Below are 18990 nucleotides of genomic sequence, written 5' to 3'. Positions count from 1 at the left end.
GAGCTCACATGATGAGGCCAGCTACACCGAGGAGATTAAAAAAATTAGAAGCGCCGCGTAGCATCGAGTTTTGGCAGGGACCGATCTCTTGAGACTTGAGACTCCATGTTTTAGGGTCAAACGTATTTAGGGATGATAAACAAACAACGGAAATAAGGAAGCTAGCTCCCTGCGTCCATGGCTGAAACCTCTCAACTCTGTCGGCGTGCGTGGCCTTCTCTTCTCGTCTTTTTTCTCTCGAAGCATGATACATGCTCAATGTTTTAGGGCCGAACCCACATAAAAAAAAAAGAAGAAAAAAAATATTTTTTATTATTTGAAAGAGAAAATTTTAATCATTAAAATTTAAAATATTATTATTTTTATTATTTTTTTTCCTCGTATATCCAAAACAAGATAAACTATATTTCTCTTCCACTGTCTCTCTTATTTTCCGTATCCAAACAAGAAAAAAAAAAACTTTTTTCTTTCATTTTATTTTTTATTTTTCTTTCTCTTCATTTTCTTTTCTCTCCGCTTTTTGTGTTCCAAACACAACCTTAAGCTCTAAAAATTTATACGATATAATGGATAGACTTGAATCGTTTGGAATTTTCTGGATCGGATGTAAGGGTGGCAGGGGGATCAGGTTTCATGGGATTCGATATGACCCAACCCGACCCATTAAATGAAGGGATGGGTCAAGTTCAAAATGTGAGGCAAGAATTTTATTTCCATCCACGAGATTCTAGAATTTATACAGTTAAAATTTTAATTGAATATTTATGTTTATTTAGTTTTAAAATTTTATGTGATTTTATTCGAGGAGTAGTCCAAAGAAATATGGGAAAAGGTAGAAAAGAAATTGAAAATCAACTCAATTGTAGCAGCCTCAAATGCCATCCCTAATCAGCTAGACTTTAGTAATTATGATTCCAAAAGATTTAATATCGGAGAAGGCTGGAATGCTCAAATTGTTAAAATGTACGGAAGACTGGAAAAATTAATGAATTTTAAAAGAGAAAATAGTACTAAAATTGCTTAATATATTATTCGTTTCTCCTTAGGGCAAGAAGAAAAGTGTTTGAGTAAATTTGAGTTAAATTTACCCTTCTCCGTTTCTTGAACTAGAAAAGAGGTAATTTATGTTAGTATAGGAGGATGGTGTTGTTAGGGGTGATATCAAGTTGAGTCAAGCTCAAACTTGGCTTAATCTTGAAGACTTCAAACATGTACTGAGTTCGAATTCGAGCCTTAAATTGAACTCGAGCTCAAGAATTTTAAATGAGTTTGAGTTTGAGCTCAATCTTGGTTCAAGTTCCACCTACATTTAAAACTGTGCATGATTTTAAATAATATTTATATAATTATTTTTTTTCAAACTACATTCAAGTACTTGACATCATGTAGATCATTATATATATTATCTAATATATGGCATTCGCATACATAAATACCCTATACATACATACAATACATAACATTCAAAAGATCTGATAGTTCCATTCAAAAGGAACAATATACTATAAAACTATAACATTTACATTAAAAGACTTCAACAAGCTCTTTCATTTGTTGTCTCACAATAAACGTAAGGATACAATAAAAATACGCACCATCAGGTCCATTCCTAATCTACTACTTAATTCCACATAGGGTTTGCTAATAAGAAACAAAAATTATACGAATTTCAAAATGGCCTATTGCAATTTCTAGTAGAGAAGAGTAAATTTTGAAACTTTGTTATATAAAAAGTGATTTATTGAGCCAAGCATAAACGCTACAAGTCAACTCGACCATATTTGAGTTTGGCTCGTTTTGTAAAATGAGTCCAACTATGAGTTCTAACTCGACTAGAAATCAATCTTTACCAAGTTAAAACCAAGCCAAAACTAAGTCGAGCTCAAATAGTTTGCAAGGCACCTCAGTTGAATGCCACCCTTAGGTGTGGCCATCTCCCCGTAGATGACAACAAGAGGAGAATAAGCCCAAGCAAAGAGAGAGAGAGAGAGAGAGAGAGAGAGAGAGCAATTCAGTTACTTAAAACAAACAAATATTGCTTAGGCAAAATATATCGAGGAAAAAGCAAGCCTATGTAACTTGACAATGTAGAGAGAGAGAGAGAGAGAGAGAGAGAGAGAGAGATGACCTAGGAGTAACTTTCTTAAATCCAAGAAATATGAATAATTTATAATTTATCATAGGGTGAGAGCAATTTCCACTATTAATCGACAATTTTAGATAAAATACTTATTTTGACTTACAACTAAAATTCCTAATTTCTTGTTATTAATTTTTTTTAAAGTGCAGTATTTGAACTTTTTATAATATTTACATTAGTACTAAAGCAAAGGATATAGTGATTTAATATTATTAACTCCATTCCAATGGAGAGATCTTATATTAGCAGGAAACTTCAAACCTTATTTTTTATAAAATAATTATTAGTGAAGACTAAAAATTTTAAATTTTTATTCTAATAATTGAAAATTATCTTGTGGTGATATATTTGCATATATTTTTAATTTTTTTTAAACTCACGGAAAATAAATCGACGACAAATAATATAATTTTTTTTTATTTTTAAATTTTATTTTATGTTATTAATGTTTTATATTTACCAGAGATTTTTTTTGAAATTTTTTGTTTACCTTTTTACCAATAATTAATAAAATAAAATATAAATGAGAAAAAAACATGGATAAAATTTTGATTTATATACATTTAGCTGAATATACAATAATCTACTAAAACCAAAACAATCAATAAATCCAAAAGTAAAAAAACCTACAAAATGGTATAGATACAACAATCAATCAAAACATAGAAAATATACAAAAAATAGACATGTTATGCTAAAGTACCACAATGGGTGGAGTTAAAGCTGCCTAACTGCTATGAGGATCTGCTATGAGAATGATCCACCAAAATCACCAAAAGGAGGTATGATGCCACTATACCATTTGAGTTTGAATATGACTCATAGTAGTTTGCTGCTCTATTAATTGTTGTGTCTACTCTACTACTCTTGAGTCTACTATGTGATCCACCTCCCTCATGAAAGCTCCTCATTTGTCTTCTCCTAGTCAACTGCTAGAACTGCACTAATTACACCTAAACTTTAAGTTGTAGGAAGTGCACTAAGACCCATCCCCTTCTCAACTAATCCGAAAGATATAATAGTCAAGCTCCACCCCTACAGCTCGAGCCTTTTGGATTAAGTTGTTCATCTGTTCTTAAATTGTAATAATTAATAATTATCTAATTTTAATTAAAAAATAAAGTATGAAAATAAGAATACTAACATGTGCAACTCTATTCTCCTCAAGTGCCATCCAGTGGTTTATCTACCGTGTGTGTTCTTGAAGAAATCAACTTTGTATATTTCACCTGACAAATGTAATATAAAACAAAGTTAAATTATAGACAATTTAAAGAAAAAAATAAAAATATCAATAATATTACACGTACCATCACATGACGCACTTAAATAAATGACGTTGGCCCACATGTATGGTAGATTTTTTGTTTCTGAGTACTTTCGAAGTTGATCATTGGCCTCCACTACATTTAGGAAAAACAAAAGATTATGACTCATATTTCCTTAAAAATGTCAGTACGATTAATACAAAAATTTCCTTGATACTTATTGTCATTGAAGACATTTTGGCATATCCAATCCCAATCATCTAAAGAATACCCTAGGTATGGATGTTGGACCACCTCCTCTACATCCTAAAATCACTAGCACCACTTGTGTTGATTGGAGCGGTAATCTTTAAACACATGGCTCTAAGTCAATCTACTAACTCATCTAATAGACCCGTCATTATAACAATCAACTTATAAATTTATTCTACATAAAACAAATAAAACAACAAACATTTAATATATGAAACTTGTTGAAGAGAAGATATGAAAGCCTCTTACATGACTCTCACTGTAAGCAGTCTCAAAGAGCAAAAATTAATATGGTGGAGTCTTACAAGAGTCTCGCAAAAGGTGGTCTCACAAAAGAGTTTTAGTTTAAAGGTGTTCTAGTTATGTTAGTCTTCTGTTTATGTTGAATTATTTAATTATGCTAGGACTTATCTTTAAGTATTAGAGTTTGGGTGTAATTGGGACAGAGGTAGTTTAATTGTAATTGGACTCTACTACTTTCCTCTATTATAAATAGGGGTTTATGTACTCTGATTACATCAAGTCAATGAAGTTTTTCTCTTTTTTATAACTTCAACATGGTATCAGAGCAGCATCTGTGACTTGACTCGGTCAACTCACATAGATAATGTGATCATTTTCTGATCTATTATCTCTAGCAGTTTAGGTTTGTATCTATTTTTTCTCTTTTCAGTCCCTATACCTGTTGTTTTCTTTGATTTTTCACCTCTATACTGAGTTGGTTCTGATACTGAGCTGTTAGGGAGCTAGTGCCATGGGGAAAACGACAACATATTTCTCTATTATCGCGGTTGTCTTGGATTGACTCTTCGTTGTTGTTAGTGTATTTTCAAAAGATCATTCGAGATCAACTCTGTCTAGCTGTCATTGTGCCATATTAAAACCCCGAAAACCACAAGCATCAAGGCTTCCACAAAGAATCCGAATTTGGGAAGAAGATGACGGATTGACGTCAAAAGTAGATAAAATAGCTGGATTTAGTTTTTGCAACTGGTTTCAGAAGCTCTTGTTGGTTCGAATTGGTCCGACACAACTATCTTCGATAAAAAAATATTTGTTGATCGGTTGTTGATCATCTAAAGCTGCCTTTGCTTGCTCACGCATCTCAGGGAGGAAGGAAACATTGATTAAGCCTGGTTCGTCGTATTTCCAACGTCATGAGATTTTTACTCCACTACTGTTACCGATTGATTTTTGGAAACTCCTATGGTCTCTTCTGGTCATTTTCTTGCTGATTACTCTACTGAAGCTGCTGGATAAAATCTTATTTCTATCGTTGCTGCTATTTTTTTGGAAATCACAGAGTTGTCTTTGCTGCTCATCTCACACTGCTCGACAATCACCAAGGGCCGCTTCGGGAGGATGAAGACACTGATCCAACCTACCGGGTTCTATTTTTGATTCGCCTGCCATTGTTGGTTCATCGTCGACTATCCTCTCTAGTTCACTGATTGATTCCTATTGCCGTTGCCATTGCCGTTGTCGTTGTTGGAGAAGACGACTCTAATGAGTCCATTTTATTTTTCGGGTTGTTCGATTATTTCCTCCGCCGAGAACTCTGTTTTTTGCCGAGTTATTTGCTCTTACCAACTAGCATTGCGGGGAAGAAGACGACTACCGATTTAATTTTTTCTAAGTAAGGAAAATTAAACCAGCGCTGGTTCTGCCCGAGTCTAGGATCGGACCTGCCCGAGTTCACTCAACAATGGTTTTGCTAACCTGAGCTTACTGCTTCCGTTCCAGTCTCCACCGTGTTCATTCGGGCCAACTTGGTCCAAGTCAACTCAGGTCCGGGTCAACCTGATTCAACCCACTTATTTTCTGCCTCGGTTATACATGTTCAGGTCCCGAGTTCTATACATATTTCTTCTGCGACTCGATTATATTAGTCTACTATTTTACTCGATTTGACTCGGTTCTTTATCTTCGATTGGATTATTACTCAGTTCGAACATACTATTTGGAGCAACTTCCTTATTTACCAATGGACTCACAATGGATTATTTCATGTGTCCTTATTACTCTTAAGGATTTCTATTATTTATTGGTTATCCTTTGCTATACAACTGCACATGTGGTACATGTTATTTGGGGCATTGGCCCATTTCTGCTATTGTTATTGTGTCTCTTTAATTGAGACATTATTTCTGAATAAGAACTCCTCGGTTGCTTGCCTTGGGTTCATTATTTGCTGACTGTTGTCGACATTGGTTCGTCTGATGTAAAATTTGAATTTCTTAGAAAAATAAAGCACATGATGGCCTCATCATTCTATCTTCCTCTTTACCCATTACCCTTTGGCAGTCTTTCTCCTACTATTCTTTATTTGACTCTCACTTACCTTTATTGGCCAACCCTTTCAAAACATTGCTTTGGTTTGTCCCTTTTATACATATGGGTGTTTTAAGTTCATTGAGACTTTTTATATGTATCCCTTTTATCATCGTCTTGTGAATGATAGACATTATCCATTTTAATGATTATTATCACTATATTTGTTTGAAATCCTTTAAGTTTGGTTTCGACATATGTTTTATCACCAATTTCTACCCTTTGAGAGTTTGCACATGGTGTCGTACTTATACTTGGGACACTGTGATGGAAGAACTTATTACTACATCTATGCTATTTGGTTCAAGCTGGGATCACTGCCATTACCTCCCAGTTTGAGGGGGAGAAGTAGAAGAAGAAGTACAAGAAAAAAATATTTTATTCCAGATGTTGTCGTAATTTTAATGCGACAAAAATATTCAAGAAAGGGGGAGCACAAAAGATGAAGTTTTTGCTTCTAAGAAGAAATTTTTACAACAGAGAAAATTGAAGACCAAAAATCCTTTTTATTGCAAGTTGAAGTTATAAACTCCAACTTGAGGGTGAGTGTTGAAGAGAAGATATGAATGCCTTTTACATGACTCTCACAGTAAGCAGTCTCATAGAGCTAGAATTAATATGGTGGAGTCTTATAAAAGTCTCACAAAAGGTGGTCTCACAGAAGAGTTTCAATTTAAAGGTGTTTTAGTCATGTTATTTAATTATGTTAGGACTTATCTTTAAGTATTAGAGTTTGGGTGTAATTGGGACAAAGGTAGTTTAATTGTAATCGGACTTTACTACTTTCCTCTATTATAAATAGGGGTTTATGTACTCTGATTACATCAAGTCAATAAAGTTTTTATCTTTTCCATAAATTCAACAAAACTATATATTAACAAAAGCATAAGCAATAAGTCAACATAATTTCGACTCTAGTGACACCCCCTTTTTAGATTATAGGTTCCAAAAAACCTATTTTAAATCAAGTGAAAAAACTTACATCTTTTCTTTGAAGAGATAATAGACTCATAGTAAGAGCCAAGCTTTCAAACATTTAAGCACTGGTAGTTTGAATTTTATTTCTAATAATTTTTAATAAAAATGGTGATAATTGGATTATCGTAAGGGACCATTTGTGCTGACATAAGAAAAAAAAAAGATAGGAAAATCATTTTATTTTTGACTAATTTTCTCATTGGAAAGTGATCAAGAACAAGTTTTTCCATCCCTAAAAATGAAACAAATATTAAAATAAATAAAAATTGGTTAATGAAAAAAAAATCCCATGAAAATTTCTTTCTTATACTTTATGGTTGACACAAACTCAACCTAAACTTAATGGACTAAATGACATTCTTGTAAATAACATAATTTTTTTAAAGAAAAAAAAAGTTGGATACAGCCATGGTGGGATAGACATGAGATGAATCCATAAGGATATGATCAATTTACATCAATTTGTGAAGCAATTTGTAATATGTACAAATTCGGGACACATGAGTCGACCTTGCCTACAATTGGGCCGGAGTCCTTGACCAAATTTAAAAAGGGCCCTTGACGTTTCCTTGTTAGATCCTTCCACTTCCACAACCATGGCTTCGACTCCACCACCACCCATAGCCGGCCCTGCTGCTCCCCCGCCGGTGATTCCACCCAACCCGCCGGAACCTCAGCCCGTCATTGCCCTACCGTCCGTAAACACCGAATCTCCAGCTACCGAATCGAACCAACTCGCTACTCCCCGGCAACAGGAATCTTTCTCTTCTGCCCCTTCCACTGTCACCATCCCGAGCTACTCAAGTAAGTTCTCAACGCACATATCCTTTGTCCGTTTACTCTTCTCTTTCTCTAAACCTGGTTTTGTCTTTACCTTTACTGTTCAGGATGGTTTTCATGGAAGAAGATTCACGAAACGGAGCGTCGCATTCTTTCTGAATTCTTCGACTCGAAATCGCCGTCTAGAAACCCTAAGACTTATAAGTACTACAGGAACTTGATTATTAAGAAATACAGAGAAAATCCATCGAGGAAAATTACGTTTACGGAGGTCCGTAAGACGATTGTGGGCGATGTCGGATCGATTCGGAGGGTTTTTGATTTCTTAGAAAATTGGGGGTTGATTAATTACACGTCTTCGCGGCAGAGTTTGAAATGGGAAGATAAGGAGAGTAAGTCTGCTGCTATATCTTCGAGTCCGAGTTCTGCAGGTAGCCAGAACACTAATGCAAAGAAAGAGGGGGGCAGAAAAGCTTGTGACGGATGCAAGTCAGCGATCTCCATTGCTTGCTTCTCCTGTGTCAAGGTTTGTGCTTTCTCTTGGTAACAGTTGTGTCTTTTATTTTTGAGTGTTGGACTGGACGAGGCTTAGTTCTTCTATTAGATGTATGTAGGGGTGGCATTGAGCTCGAGCCCAAAAATTTTAATCAAGTTTGAGCTCGAGCTCAAGCCTGGTTCGAGTTCCAACCTACATTTAAAACTATAAAATAAAATAAAATAATAATAATAATAATAAATATATATATATATATATATATATAAATAAATAAAGAGAATATTGTGATGAATTTAGTACCTTTGAACTACAAGCTATCACAGAGGAGTCGACTTTGCAATGGAGTATACTGAATGTAATAACCAGCATAATAGACCTAAATGAAAGAGCAAACACTTCCATCAATAGTGTTTATTCCATTGGCAAACAACAACATTAGATATTGAGGGATCTAAAAGGGTTAAACGATCAATCGTCTTTGAGGTTTGAGGTAAATAAGAGCAACTATCAACCAACTAAAAAGGGAATTGACGAGAGCAATTAGAGTAAAGGGTATTTTCGTAAAAAAATCTATGTTAACGAGTTGGCTCACGAGTTAACAAGCCGAACTTGAAAAAGCTCGAGTTTTGCTTGTTAAACTGAACTGAGCCGAGATCGAATGGTTTACGAGCCGGTTTGGCTTGCTGCCACCCCTAGATGTATGTTTGTGTGCTTTGAATTTGTTTAGTTGGTTTTTAATAAGAGAATTTCTGTTTTATTGTTCATAGTGTTTGTGAGTTCCTGTGTATTGCCCTCATCATGGTTAATTTTAATTGATTGCCATCAGCTGCAAATTGGCTGAATAGTTTACTATGCTTCGACTCTTTTGCCCTGTTATATGATTACAAATTGGTAGTTGAAGAAAAATAAAAACTTTACTTTCACATGTTCCGCTTGGACTTGAACTTGTTAAATTATATGGAGGGTTTGGGACATTCTGTTCTGATTTTGCTTTTGCTTGTTCTCCTCCTGACTCACTAGACACTCTTAGATTTTTGTGCATTGTTTGTTTTTGTCATTACCTTTCATAAAAAAAAAATAGTCATTCTATCAGACTGGATTAGATTTCAGAAATGGACGATTCAAACTTCATCTTATTTTTGCAACTTGTTTAGTTTTAGATGCTGACCTAGGTCAATGTCTCTGGTTTGTAATCTAACCCTGTGGCTTTGTTATCTCCTGCTGAAAATAGGCTGCTTGTGCATTAGCTTATTTAAAGTAAGGTTCTCTTGTATAGAAGTGTTCCAGGAGAATATTATTTGTATCCTTTCTACTTCCTATGATACAAACTAGGTTAGGTCAGTGTGCTTCATTGTCTGTCAGTGTGCTTATGAGCATCTTTTGTTTGTATTTAAATTGTCATGGATGTAACTAAGACTAGAACGTTGTTACCATTGTGAATCCATTTTCCTTTTGATGTTGATTGGAAGGCTGAAACCAAATATTTTGTCGTGTTAAGAACTGATTTAGGGAATCAAGGCCCTTCATTACCTTGGAAATTTCTTTTAGTCTTGGGCTTTTGGAAAAGCATCCTCTGAGGGTAGTATTTTCTAACCGCTCTTTTTATCTGCATAAAGTCAAGAGGTCCTTGTCAAATGGGAAGCTAATTTTATGTTATTTCTTGACAAAGAAGTTTTTAAGTTATTTTTTGTTGTTAGAGCTCCGTACAGTAATCACTATATTAGTTTTCAGCACTATACAACAGGATATCTGGGCATTTCCTGTGTTTGTTGTCCCCCCTCCTTTTTTAAACTAATTTTCAGTCTCTTTCAATAAAATATGGTGTTGTTGACCAACTAGTCAATTATAATTTGTACTTTAGATGTACTTTGGATTGATTCACAGCGGAACACCCTCAAATTTTGTTATCTCTGGGTTCATTTTCTATTTACATTCCTGGACTTTGCTGTGACAATGATTTGTCATCCAGTAAAATCTCTAATTTGAAGGTTTTAGCTTAAAACACTTTATGCCTCCCTCTTAATATAGCTTCATTTACAGCTTTTGAGTCAAATGTCTTAACAGAAATGTGAATGGAGCCAAGAGTAATCTTCTCATTTAATCAATGCTCTTTGCAGGTTGACCTGACTCTATGCGCAAGGTGCTTTGTTCGTGGGAATTACCGAGTTGGCCTTAATTCTGCGGATTTTAAGCGGGTTGACATTAGTGAAGAACCAACAAAAACAGATTGGACTGACAAAGAGACTTTGCGCCTCTTGGAAGGCCTTCTCCATTATGGAGATGATTGGAAGAAGGTGGCACACCATGTCAATAGCAGGAGTGAGAAAGAATGTGCTGTCCATTTCCTTAAGCTCCCCTTTGGAGAACAGTTTATGGAACCTGTAGATGCAGATGAGATAGGTAAAAATTGTAATGATCTACCAAATCATCAGAGTAACAGTGAAACAGTTTCAGAAGATACTGCTTTGTCATCTCCTTCAAAGAGCAGGCATCTGACACCACTTGCTGATGCCAGCAATCCAATTATGGCTCAGGTTAGTTTGTTTCCCCTTCTCTCCTTCCCAAAAAAAGAGAGATGAGGTCACTGTGTCAAAGACTTGAACAGCAAATGGAATTTTGTTTAAGTTAAAGGAAACATACTCGCACCATGCGAGTTGAAGGTTACTAACAAATCAATTGATTGAAACAAATCTCAAAAGAAATATTAAGTTAGATGGAAACTTTCAAGCTAATATGACTACCAAAACCAGGTCATGGCACAACCAAAATGGAATTAGTTCTCTCTTGAAGTTGATGAAAATCTTGAAGGGGTTCACAGTATGGTTACTGGAAATGGAAGAAGATGAATTCCATGTTTGAGAATCTAGAGGAGATTACATAATAGATATTTTGACTAAGATTTTTATTCTACCTGTTAAGAAATTTGACATAAAACCTGTCAAACTTAAAATTTCTGTTTGATGTGTACCCAGGCTGCTTTTTTATCAGCATTTGTCGGATCTGATATTGCAGAGGCCACAGCTCAAGCTGCTGTGAGAGCTCTTTCTGAACAGGACTTCACCAGCAGTCAAGGCGAATATGGTGTGCAGGCTAGTGAGTTCATTGAAGAGATTGACAAGGAAGGTATGTTAGATCTCTCTTTTCCAAACTCTGTAGCCCTTGAATGACTAGTTCGCTTCATGTAAATGGTTACCATTCTCAACTAATGAGAATGTAGAGTTAGTCAGGTTTCTTGATTACCCTGACATAAGATAGTGTACACGCTGGTGGTAGCTTAAGCTTAATATTCAAAACACTTTCTAATACCCTAAAAGGTCTCAATATGACCTTTCTTTAGCAATGAAATTCTCTCGTATCATTCTTATGTTATGTACCAAAGGTGCTGCATGTGGGTGAGCTTAACTGAGTAAGTGCACACTTATGTTGCCTTCAAATGCAATATCAACTGTAAACCCTCCACAGTACTTGAACTGATAGAAGTGGCCATCTCTTCCCACTATGAAGTAATAAGTTTTTACTGTCTGCCTTATTGTGTGATACAGGACCTTCTGCCATAAATGTCCATACTGCAGCACGAAGTTTGGAAGAGGCAGCCATGGAAGCATCTTCTCTACTTGAGAAAGAAGAAAATGCAGTGGAGCAGTCCATCTCTGACATCATTGAAGTTCAGGTTTGTACTTACAATACCATTCAGATCCTAAACCACAGAATCTTCTTATCTGCTATTGTCTAACTACTTGTATACACGAAACTGTAGATGAAAGAAGTTCAGGACAAGCTTGTTAATTTTGAGAGGCTAGAGATGCACATGGAAAAAGAGTGGGCACAGCTACAACAGTTGAAGGAACTGCTTTTTGCCGATCAGTTAACCCTTCTACACCAAAGGGGTCCGAAGAAATTTTCTCAAAGTGCAGAGGAAAAGATTAAAGTTTCAGATGTTGTTACATGAGACTGGAGATGTTGTACTTGTATTAGTTATTGACATAGAAGGAGATAAGTTGGACCTTAAGGTGTAGCGCAGGAGAATTTGAACGGAAACCTTCTGAGCCATTTCTTCATCTTTAAGGTGCAGATGTTCTTCTACAAATTTACCGTCCATATAAAAGAGCGACGACTCCTGACAAAAAAAATACTCAAGATGGCTCTACAGTGTGAATGCCAAAGTTTTCGTTTACCCTTTTCTTTTAATGCTTACTGTGGCTTTTTACTGTGAAGCGATTTGCCCCGGTGAAGCAGGCGGGTTCAAGACCGGCCAGCAAAAGATAACGGATTTCATTCGACTCGAAGTTGATAAGTTATTTTTTTACTTGCATATTGCTTATGTATTAGAACATTCAATTTCACCAAGTCATATAGTGAGGGGGAGGAAGATCATTGTTCTCTAAACCCTAATCTTTACTCCAATTTGTGCCTCTCACAAGCTCTCTTCTCTGTATCTTATTTTTTCTTATTTTTGTCTTTTTTCTTCTCCTTTCCTTTTTTTATTTTCAAATCTAGTTCATATGGATTAAACCCTAGAATTTAATATGGTATTAGAGCTGGAATTCTAAGACTTAGAATCAAAGTTAACCAATGCATGCAAGAGTAGAGAAAAAGAGTCTCAAAATCATCCTTCAAGCAAGACAAAGGTGTAACCAACATGAAGGAAGGGAAAGGTTAAAGTCAATTCAACATAGTCTCTTTTTAATCAACTAAGTTTCACTCTCTTTTACATTACAAGGGAGTAAATTCGTGTATTTGAAAGTTAAAAATTTGATCATGGTAATGCCTAATCAATTTTTTTTAAAAATCATTTTTCTTCAAGTTCAATGGCTGAAACTTGCATGTGCACAAGTTGATTGTGTAGTTCATGGCTTGCTTTATTTTATATGCAAAAAAATCTTCTATAAAATTTCAAGAATTCCTCTAAAAGTTTTCCTTCAGTTCATTCTTGTTGAAAAAGTAATTAGTCAATTAATCCATTGATACTCTAAGTTAAGGTTTGATGAGTTGTTTTGGAAAGTAGTCCATAATTCAATTGTATTTAGGACCATTTTCACACCAAATTTTATTTCGCTTTTCCTTGGCTACTTAATAGTGATTGTTGGGGAATTAGAGTTTTGGTTTAAACTCTAAAAGGCGAATAAAAAAACCAAGAAGAAGCCATACTCATATGTCCATTGGTTGAGTTTATTCTCTTGCTTGATTATTAAATTTAATGTGTTGTTAGCGTTGTTTTTGAATTCCATTGTATCAAGTATTTGTTCATTTGATTCAATCTTGCCCTCTTTCTTCCAAAGCTCATTCAAGAGTGTTGGTTTTTCAGATTTGTTTTTTGAGTCATCATGTCAAAAGTTTTGAACTCGTTTTCTTCCTTCTCTACATATGTTGATTTCAGCAAAGGAGAACCCTTGCGAATTATTACAATTCCACTAAAAGGGTTGAGTAATTATTTATCTTAATCCTAATGTGTGAAATGGTGATTGATTACTAGAGACCTTGTTAGACATATAACTCAATTACCATTACATATAGATGACCCTTCTTATCACAAGTGGTTAAGGGAAGACACTCTAGTTATCAATTGGCTGATAAATAACATGGAGGAACATATAGCAAACAATGTGGAGCACCTAGAGACAACCAAAGCAATATGAGACACATGTTTTGAGCTATATTCTACTCTTGATAGTTTTTAGAAGATTTATGATATTTTTTAGGAAATGTGCAACACAAAGATTAAAGATATCCTTCATGAGTACTTTACTAGATTCAAAGGGTTACTATAGTAATGGAAAGTTGCTCAAACATATGCTCTTGATATTGCTACAAAGGAAAAGCAGAGAGAGGATCTTGTTTCAACTACATCTCTTGCAAATCTACTATCTTACTAAGATATTGCCAAGTCACAGGTACTCAGCTCTGCAACAAAACCCTCTTTTAATGATGTATGTGCTACCATCCTATGGATTATGGTTAAGGAGTCCAATAATCAACCAGACCAAATGGAAAATTCAGCTATGTTCTCCCAAGGGAGGGGGAACAACGGTTATAATAGGGGTAAAAGAAGAGGTGGACGACATTTGAAAAAGGAAGAGGTAGAGGTGAGAATGTTGTTAAGTTGTGGAGCCTAATTAATGCCTTACACTGAGTTGGTTGCGGATCGACCTTCACGATAAGGTCGTCGTGAGGGTTGGAAGGGGGGTGGGAAGCCCCTCTCCCAGGGGTACGGGGTTGGAGCCCCCGTTCGATCCACGATATATTGACTGTTGTTTCATTAAGGGTAGTTTGGGAATTTTATTCTTGTATCGTGGTTGCCCTTATTTTCTCTTTATAATTGAGGGGCGCTGCTATTAGGGTTTTATGATCTTAATCCGAAGAGCATAACTTGTTGCAGCCCGAGAAGTTAGAGAGAAACACCTGTAAGTGTGCGATTTCTCTTGTAAACCATTTTATCTTCATAGTGGATTACTACAACGATGGAAGACAAGACGTAGTATCACTTTGAGGCGAACTTGTATAAATTTTATTGTTTGTTTTCGTGCTTGTTTTTTCTTTCTGCTGCGATTATTATTATTGTTCTACCTAGTTTGTAATAGGGCGTTTAATTCCTAACAAATGTTCCTAACTCTAGTTCAAATAACACTAGTGGTTAGCAAAGGAAGTGTACTTTTTTGTGGGCTCAATAATCCTTTAGTTGAGAATTGTTGGAACCTACATGGGAAACCATCTTATTTCAAAGTTAATCAAGCATCAACTTCCACCACTAGTGAACCATCCCCTGAAAGATTGACCCTATCAGAAGAAGATCATGAATTGTTTCAAAATTTTAAAAGTATGATGGCCACTCCTCAAAACAACACTACAATCACAATTGCTACTACTGGTACATATTCCTTTTTCTCATTTTCTAGCAATTCACCTTGGATCATTGACTCTGAAGCCTCTCACGAGTAAAGTTCAAAATTTGTCTTATGTAACACCATACACTTTAGACCCATTTGTCTCTATTGTAGATGAGTCCCAAACAAGGATTTAGGGTACCGGTACATCCACCATTTCACCATCTTTTTTGCTTTCTAATGTTTCGTTTGTGCCTCAATTTTCTGTGAGTCTTATGTAAGTGAGTCAATTAACCAAGAGACTAAATTATTTTGTTACCTTTTTTTCCCTCTCACTTTGAATTTCAGGACATTAAGATGGGACAGGTGATTGTGGCAACCATGAGAGATTACTATATAGATCCTTCCATCCTGATAGCAATAGCAACAACCACATTAGAAAAGGCTTCTCAATGGCATAAGAGGTCGGGCTATCCCTCAAAAAAATTAAAAAGTTAAGTTCCTTCCTTTTTGTTCTATTTGACATTTGTTATGTGAGTTTTGTGAGGTTGGGAAACACCATAAATTTGTCTTTCAACCCATGCAAAACAATATTGCTTCTAATATTTTTTCTTTAGTTTATTCTCATGTTTGGGGACCTATTAATGCCCCAAATAATTCACAATCCAAACATTTTATGATATTTATGGATGATTACACGTGATTTACATGGTTATTTGATGAAGGATAGGGCTAAAGTATTTTTTATTTTCACCTCATTTTGTGTTATGGTGAAAAATCAATTCAACACAAGGGAAAAAAATTTGGTCTGATAACACGAAAGAATAATTTTCTTCTGCCTTTCAAAAATTTTGCAAGGCAAAAGAGATCACTCACCAATCCTCATGTGTTTATAAACCTCAACAAAATGGTGTTTCAAAAAGAAAACATCGACATCTTATATAGGTTGGCCTCACTATTATGATGTATATAAATGTTTCTCAGTTTTATTGGCCCTAAGCAGTCCTCACTGCGTGTTTTTTTATTAATCATATGTCATCGAGTGTGCTACAAGGTGCTACTCTTTTCTCAATATTGTTTCTCGATCCGGTTGCTTTACCTTTGCCACCTAAGGTATTTTGGTGCACCTCCTTTTTTCATCACTTAGGGCCTCACCAAAATAAATTTTTTCTCTGAGTTATTAAGTGTTTTTTCTTGGGGTATTCGAAAACCCAAAAGGGTTATGTGTGTTACTCACCATCCTCAAAGAAAATGTTTATCTCAACTGATGTTTCTTTTTTTGAGAATCAACCCTATTTCTTAGCTAGCTCTCCTTCTAGTTTTACACCATTCGCAGGGATGCCCAAGCCGCTTTCTCCCGTGGATTATGATATACAGATTGAGGACCAATCGTTCGAGGACCTTATCTCTTCACCATTGCTCAATCACTTGTGGAGTCTTCTGATGACCCCGAGGTAAGTTATCATCCTTCCTCTCCATTGGTTTATGACCCACATTATAACACTCAACCTATTTCTTTTCTCAAAGAGCCCTACTCCATTGTTGTTAGACCTTCATCCACTTCACAACCTATCTCTCATTATGTTTCCACTCATCGTTTGCCTCCGAGCTGTGTTTCTTTTTTGTCAACAGTATCATCTTCCACTAATCTTACTTGTTATGAGGAAGCTCTACATGATCCAATGTGGAACTATGCCATGGATGGAGAAATATAGGCTATGTACAATAATTTCACTTGGAATTTGGTTCCTCTTCCACCTAGAAAGAAGGCAGTTGGGTGTAAATGGATATTCTCACTCAAGTAAATCCAGATGGCTCTTTTGCTTGATACAAGACTCAACTAGTTGCTAAAGGTTATTCACAGTCTTATGAAATTGATTATGATGAAACCTTTTCTCCCTGTTGCAAAAATGAACCCTGTTTGGGTTCTCATTTCCCATTTCCCTTGCGGCCGATTTTAAAAGGGAGCTCCATTAGTTAAATGTCAATAATGTTTTCTTGAATGAGACTCTATTTAAGTCTGCATGTGTCAACCACCAAGTTATGTGGTTGAGGGGGAGCAAGTATGTCGACTGAATAAGGCAACTTATGGGTTGAAACAGCCTCCTCGGACTTGGTTTGATAAATTTACCATTGTGGTTACAACACACGTTCAAGAGATGTGAAAGTGAGCACTCGGTGTTTACCAAAAATACCACTAAGGGAAAAATCCTTATGGCTATGTGTGTGGATGACATTGTTTTTACAGGCAGTGATCTTAGTGGCATTCAGTAGGTTAAGCATGAACTAAACAAGGACTTCCAAACCAAGGACCTCAAACTTCTCAAGCACTTCCTAGGGATTGAAGTTCTTCAATCCTAACATGGTATATTTCTATCATAGATGAAGTATGTACTTGATTTGTAGAAGGAAACCGAGATGCTTGAGTGTAACTAGCTGATACACCCATGGAACCTAATGTTAAGTTGTGTGATGGAATTGAGAGTGATGTTGATGTTAGTCAGTTTCAGTGGTTACTTGGCAAACTGACCTATCATACAGTCACGAAACCATATATATCCTACTCAGACAGTGTTATCAGTCAATATATGCATCAACCTCAACAATCTCATTGGGAAGCATTGGGAAGAATCCTTCGGTACTTAAAGAAGAGTCCAGGACAGCGATAACTATACAAATATCAAGGGCACACGAAAATTGAAGATTTTACTGATGCAGATTGGGTCAGGTCTCCTAATGATAGAAAATCTACCTTCGACTATTGCACAACAGTTGGAGGCAATCTAGTCACTTGGAGGAGCAAAAAAATAAAAAATGTGGTGGCAAGATCGAGTGATGAGGCTCAATACTAGGCTATGGCACTAGCAATGAGTGAGTTGTTATAGCTGAGATCATTTATGACTGAGTTGGGATTCCGGATAACTAGACCCATGCAACTTCATTGAGATAATCAGGCAACTATCCATATTGTAACTAATCCAGTCTTTTAAGAAAGAACTGAGCATATTGAGATAGACTGTCACTTTGTTTTGGAGAAACTCCAAGTCGGATTAATATCTATGCAATATATACCTTTAAGGAATCAATTGGCAAACATCTTTACAAAAGCTATTGTTGTGAAGTCACCCACAAATATACGCACCAAGCTGGGAATATTTGATATTTTCTCACTAGCTTGAGGGGGAGTGTTAAAGACATTCAAGTGATATATCATGTAATTAAGAGATTGAGTGACATATGTTGTAATTTGTTATAAGTTGAGAGTAATTTTTTGGCTTGCTTATGTACTAGGGTATTCAAACTCACCTATATAAGTAATATAGTGAGGGGGAGGAGGATCATTGAGCTCTTATCTAAACCCTAATCTTCACTCCAACTCATGCCTCTCACAAGCTCTCTTCTCTTCATTTTCTCTTCTCTTAATTCTTCAATTTTTCTCCCTTTTTCTTCTTCTTCTCAAATCTAGTTCCTATGGGTTAAACCCTATAATTTAACAGATATTTATAAAAATTAGCAATAATAACTGCCCATGGAAGGGACTCAAGTGAGTAAAAATTTGTTTAAAAATTAAAATTTGATATTGATAAATTTATATATAGATTCGTAATGTCAGGATTAATTTGACATTGCAAGGTTTAAGTAGTTTAATGAACCCAATAAAAAATCATGAAATTTTAAGAACGAATTTGGGAGTTATATTAAATGAAAATCTCTAAGAATTCTAGAAAACTTATTTTTTTAATAACAAGTAATTAAAACTCTTCATATTTAAGTGAGCCCATTAGTTTGCCTGACATATTGAGAGCTGAATTTGAGTTCAACCTTCTTTGTCTCTTTTGGAGAAACAAAATTTCCAAGAATTAGAGAAAATGAATACAAATAAAAAAATAAAAATTAGGAAAAAGTTAAAAGTTATTATTTACA

General features: G+C 35.4%; 1 protein-coding gene across 1 annotated transcript; it reads left to right on the top strand.

Moving 5' to 3' along the window:
* The first annotated feature begins 7563 nt into the window (after window positions 1-7563).
* On the top strand, window positions 7564-12603 carry LOC137948482 (SWI/SNF complex subunit SWI3B). The gene is made up of 6 exons (XM_068794564.1): window positions 7564-7773; window positions 7857-8275; window positions 10363-10779; window positions 11218-11368; window positions 11788-11915; window positions 12003-12603. Exons 1-6 carry the CDS (start codon window positions 7566-7568, stop codon window positions 12192-12194), a joined length of 1515 nt encoding a protein of 504 aa, XP_068650665.1. The 5' UTR covers window positions 7564-7565; the 3' UTR covers window positions 12195-12603.
* Window positions 12604-18990: the final 6387 nt, after the last annotated feature.

Source organism: Aristolochia californica, unplaced genomic scaffold, assembly GCF_029961685.1.
Source record: "Aristolochia californica isolate CCGP_79_NKW_82.1479 unplaced genomic scaffold, dmAriCali1.0.hap1 SCAF_13, whole genome shotgun sequence".
Lineage (NCBI taxonomy): Eukaryota > Viridiplantae > Streptophyta > Magnoliopsida > Piperales > Aristolochiaceae > Aristolochia > Aristolochia californica.
The sequence above is the reverse complement of the archived record's forward strand: the minus strand, read 5'-3'. Positions and strand labels throughout refer to the sequence as shown.

What these genes read in the sequence shown, in the direction of transcription:
- LOC137948482 (XM_068794564.1), top strand. Translation starts at nt 7,566, where the DNA reads ATGGCTTCGACTCCACCACCACCCATAGCCGGCCCTGCTGCTCCCCCG. An exon ending in CACCATCCCGAGCTACTCAA is followed by an intron (nt 7,774 to 7,856) that starts GTAAGTTCTCAA and finishes TTTACTGTTCAG; the next exon opens with GATGGTTTTCATGGAAGAAG. An exon ending in CTTGCTTCTCCTGTGTCAAG is followed by an intron (nt 8,276 to 10,362) that starts GTTTGTGCTTTC and finishes TGCTCTTTGCAG; the next exon opens with GTTGACCTGACTCTATGCGC.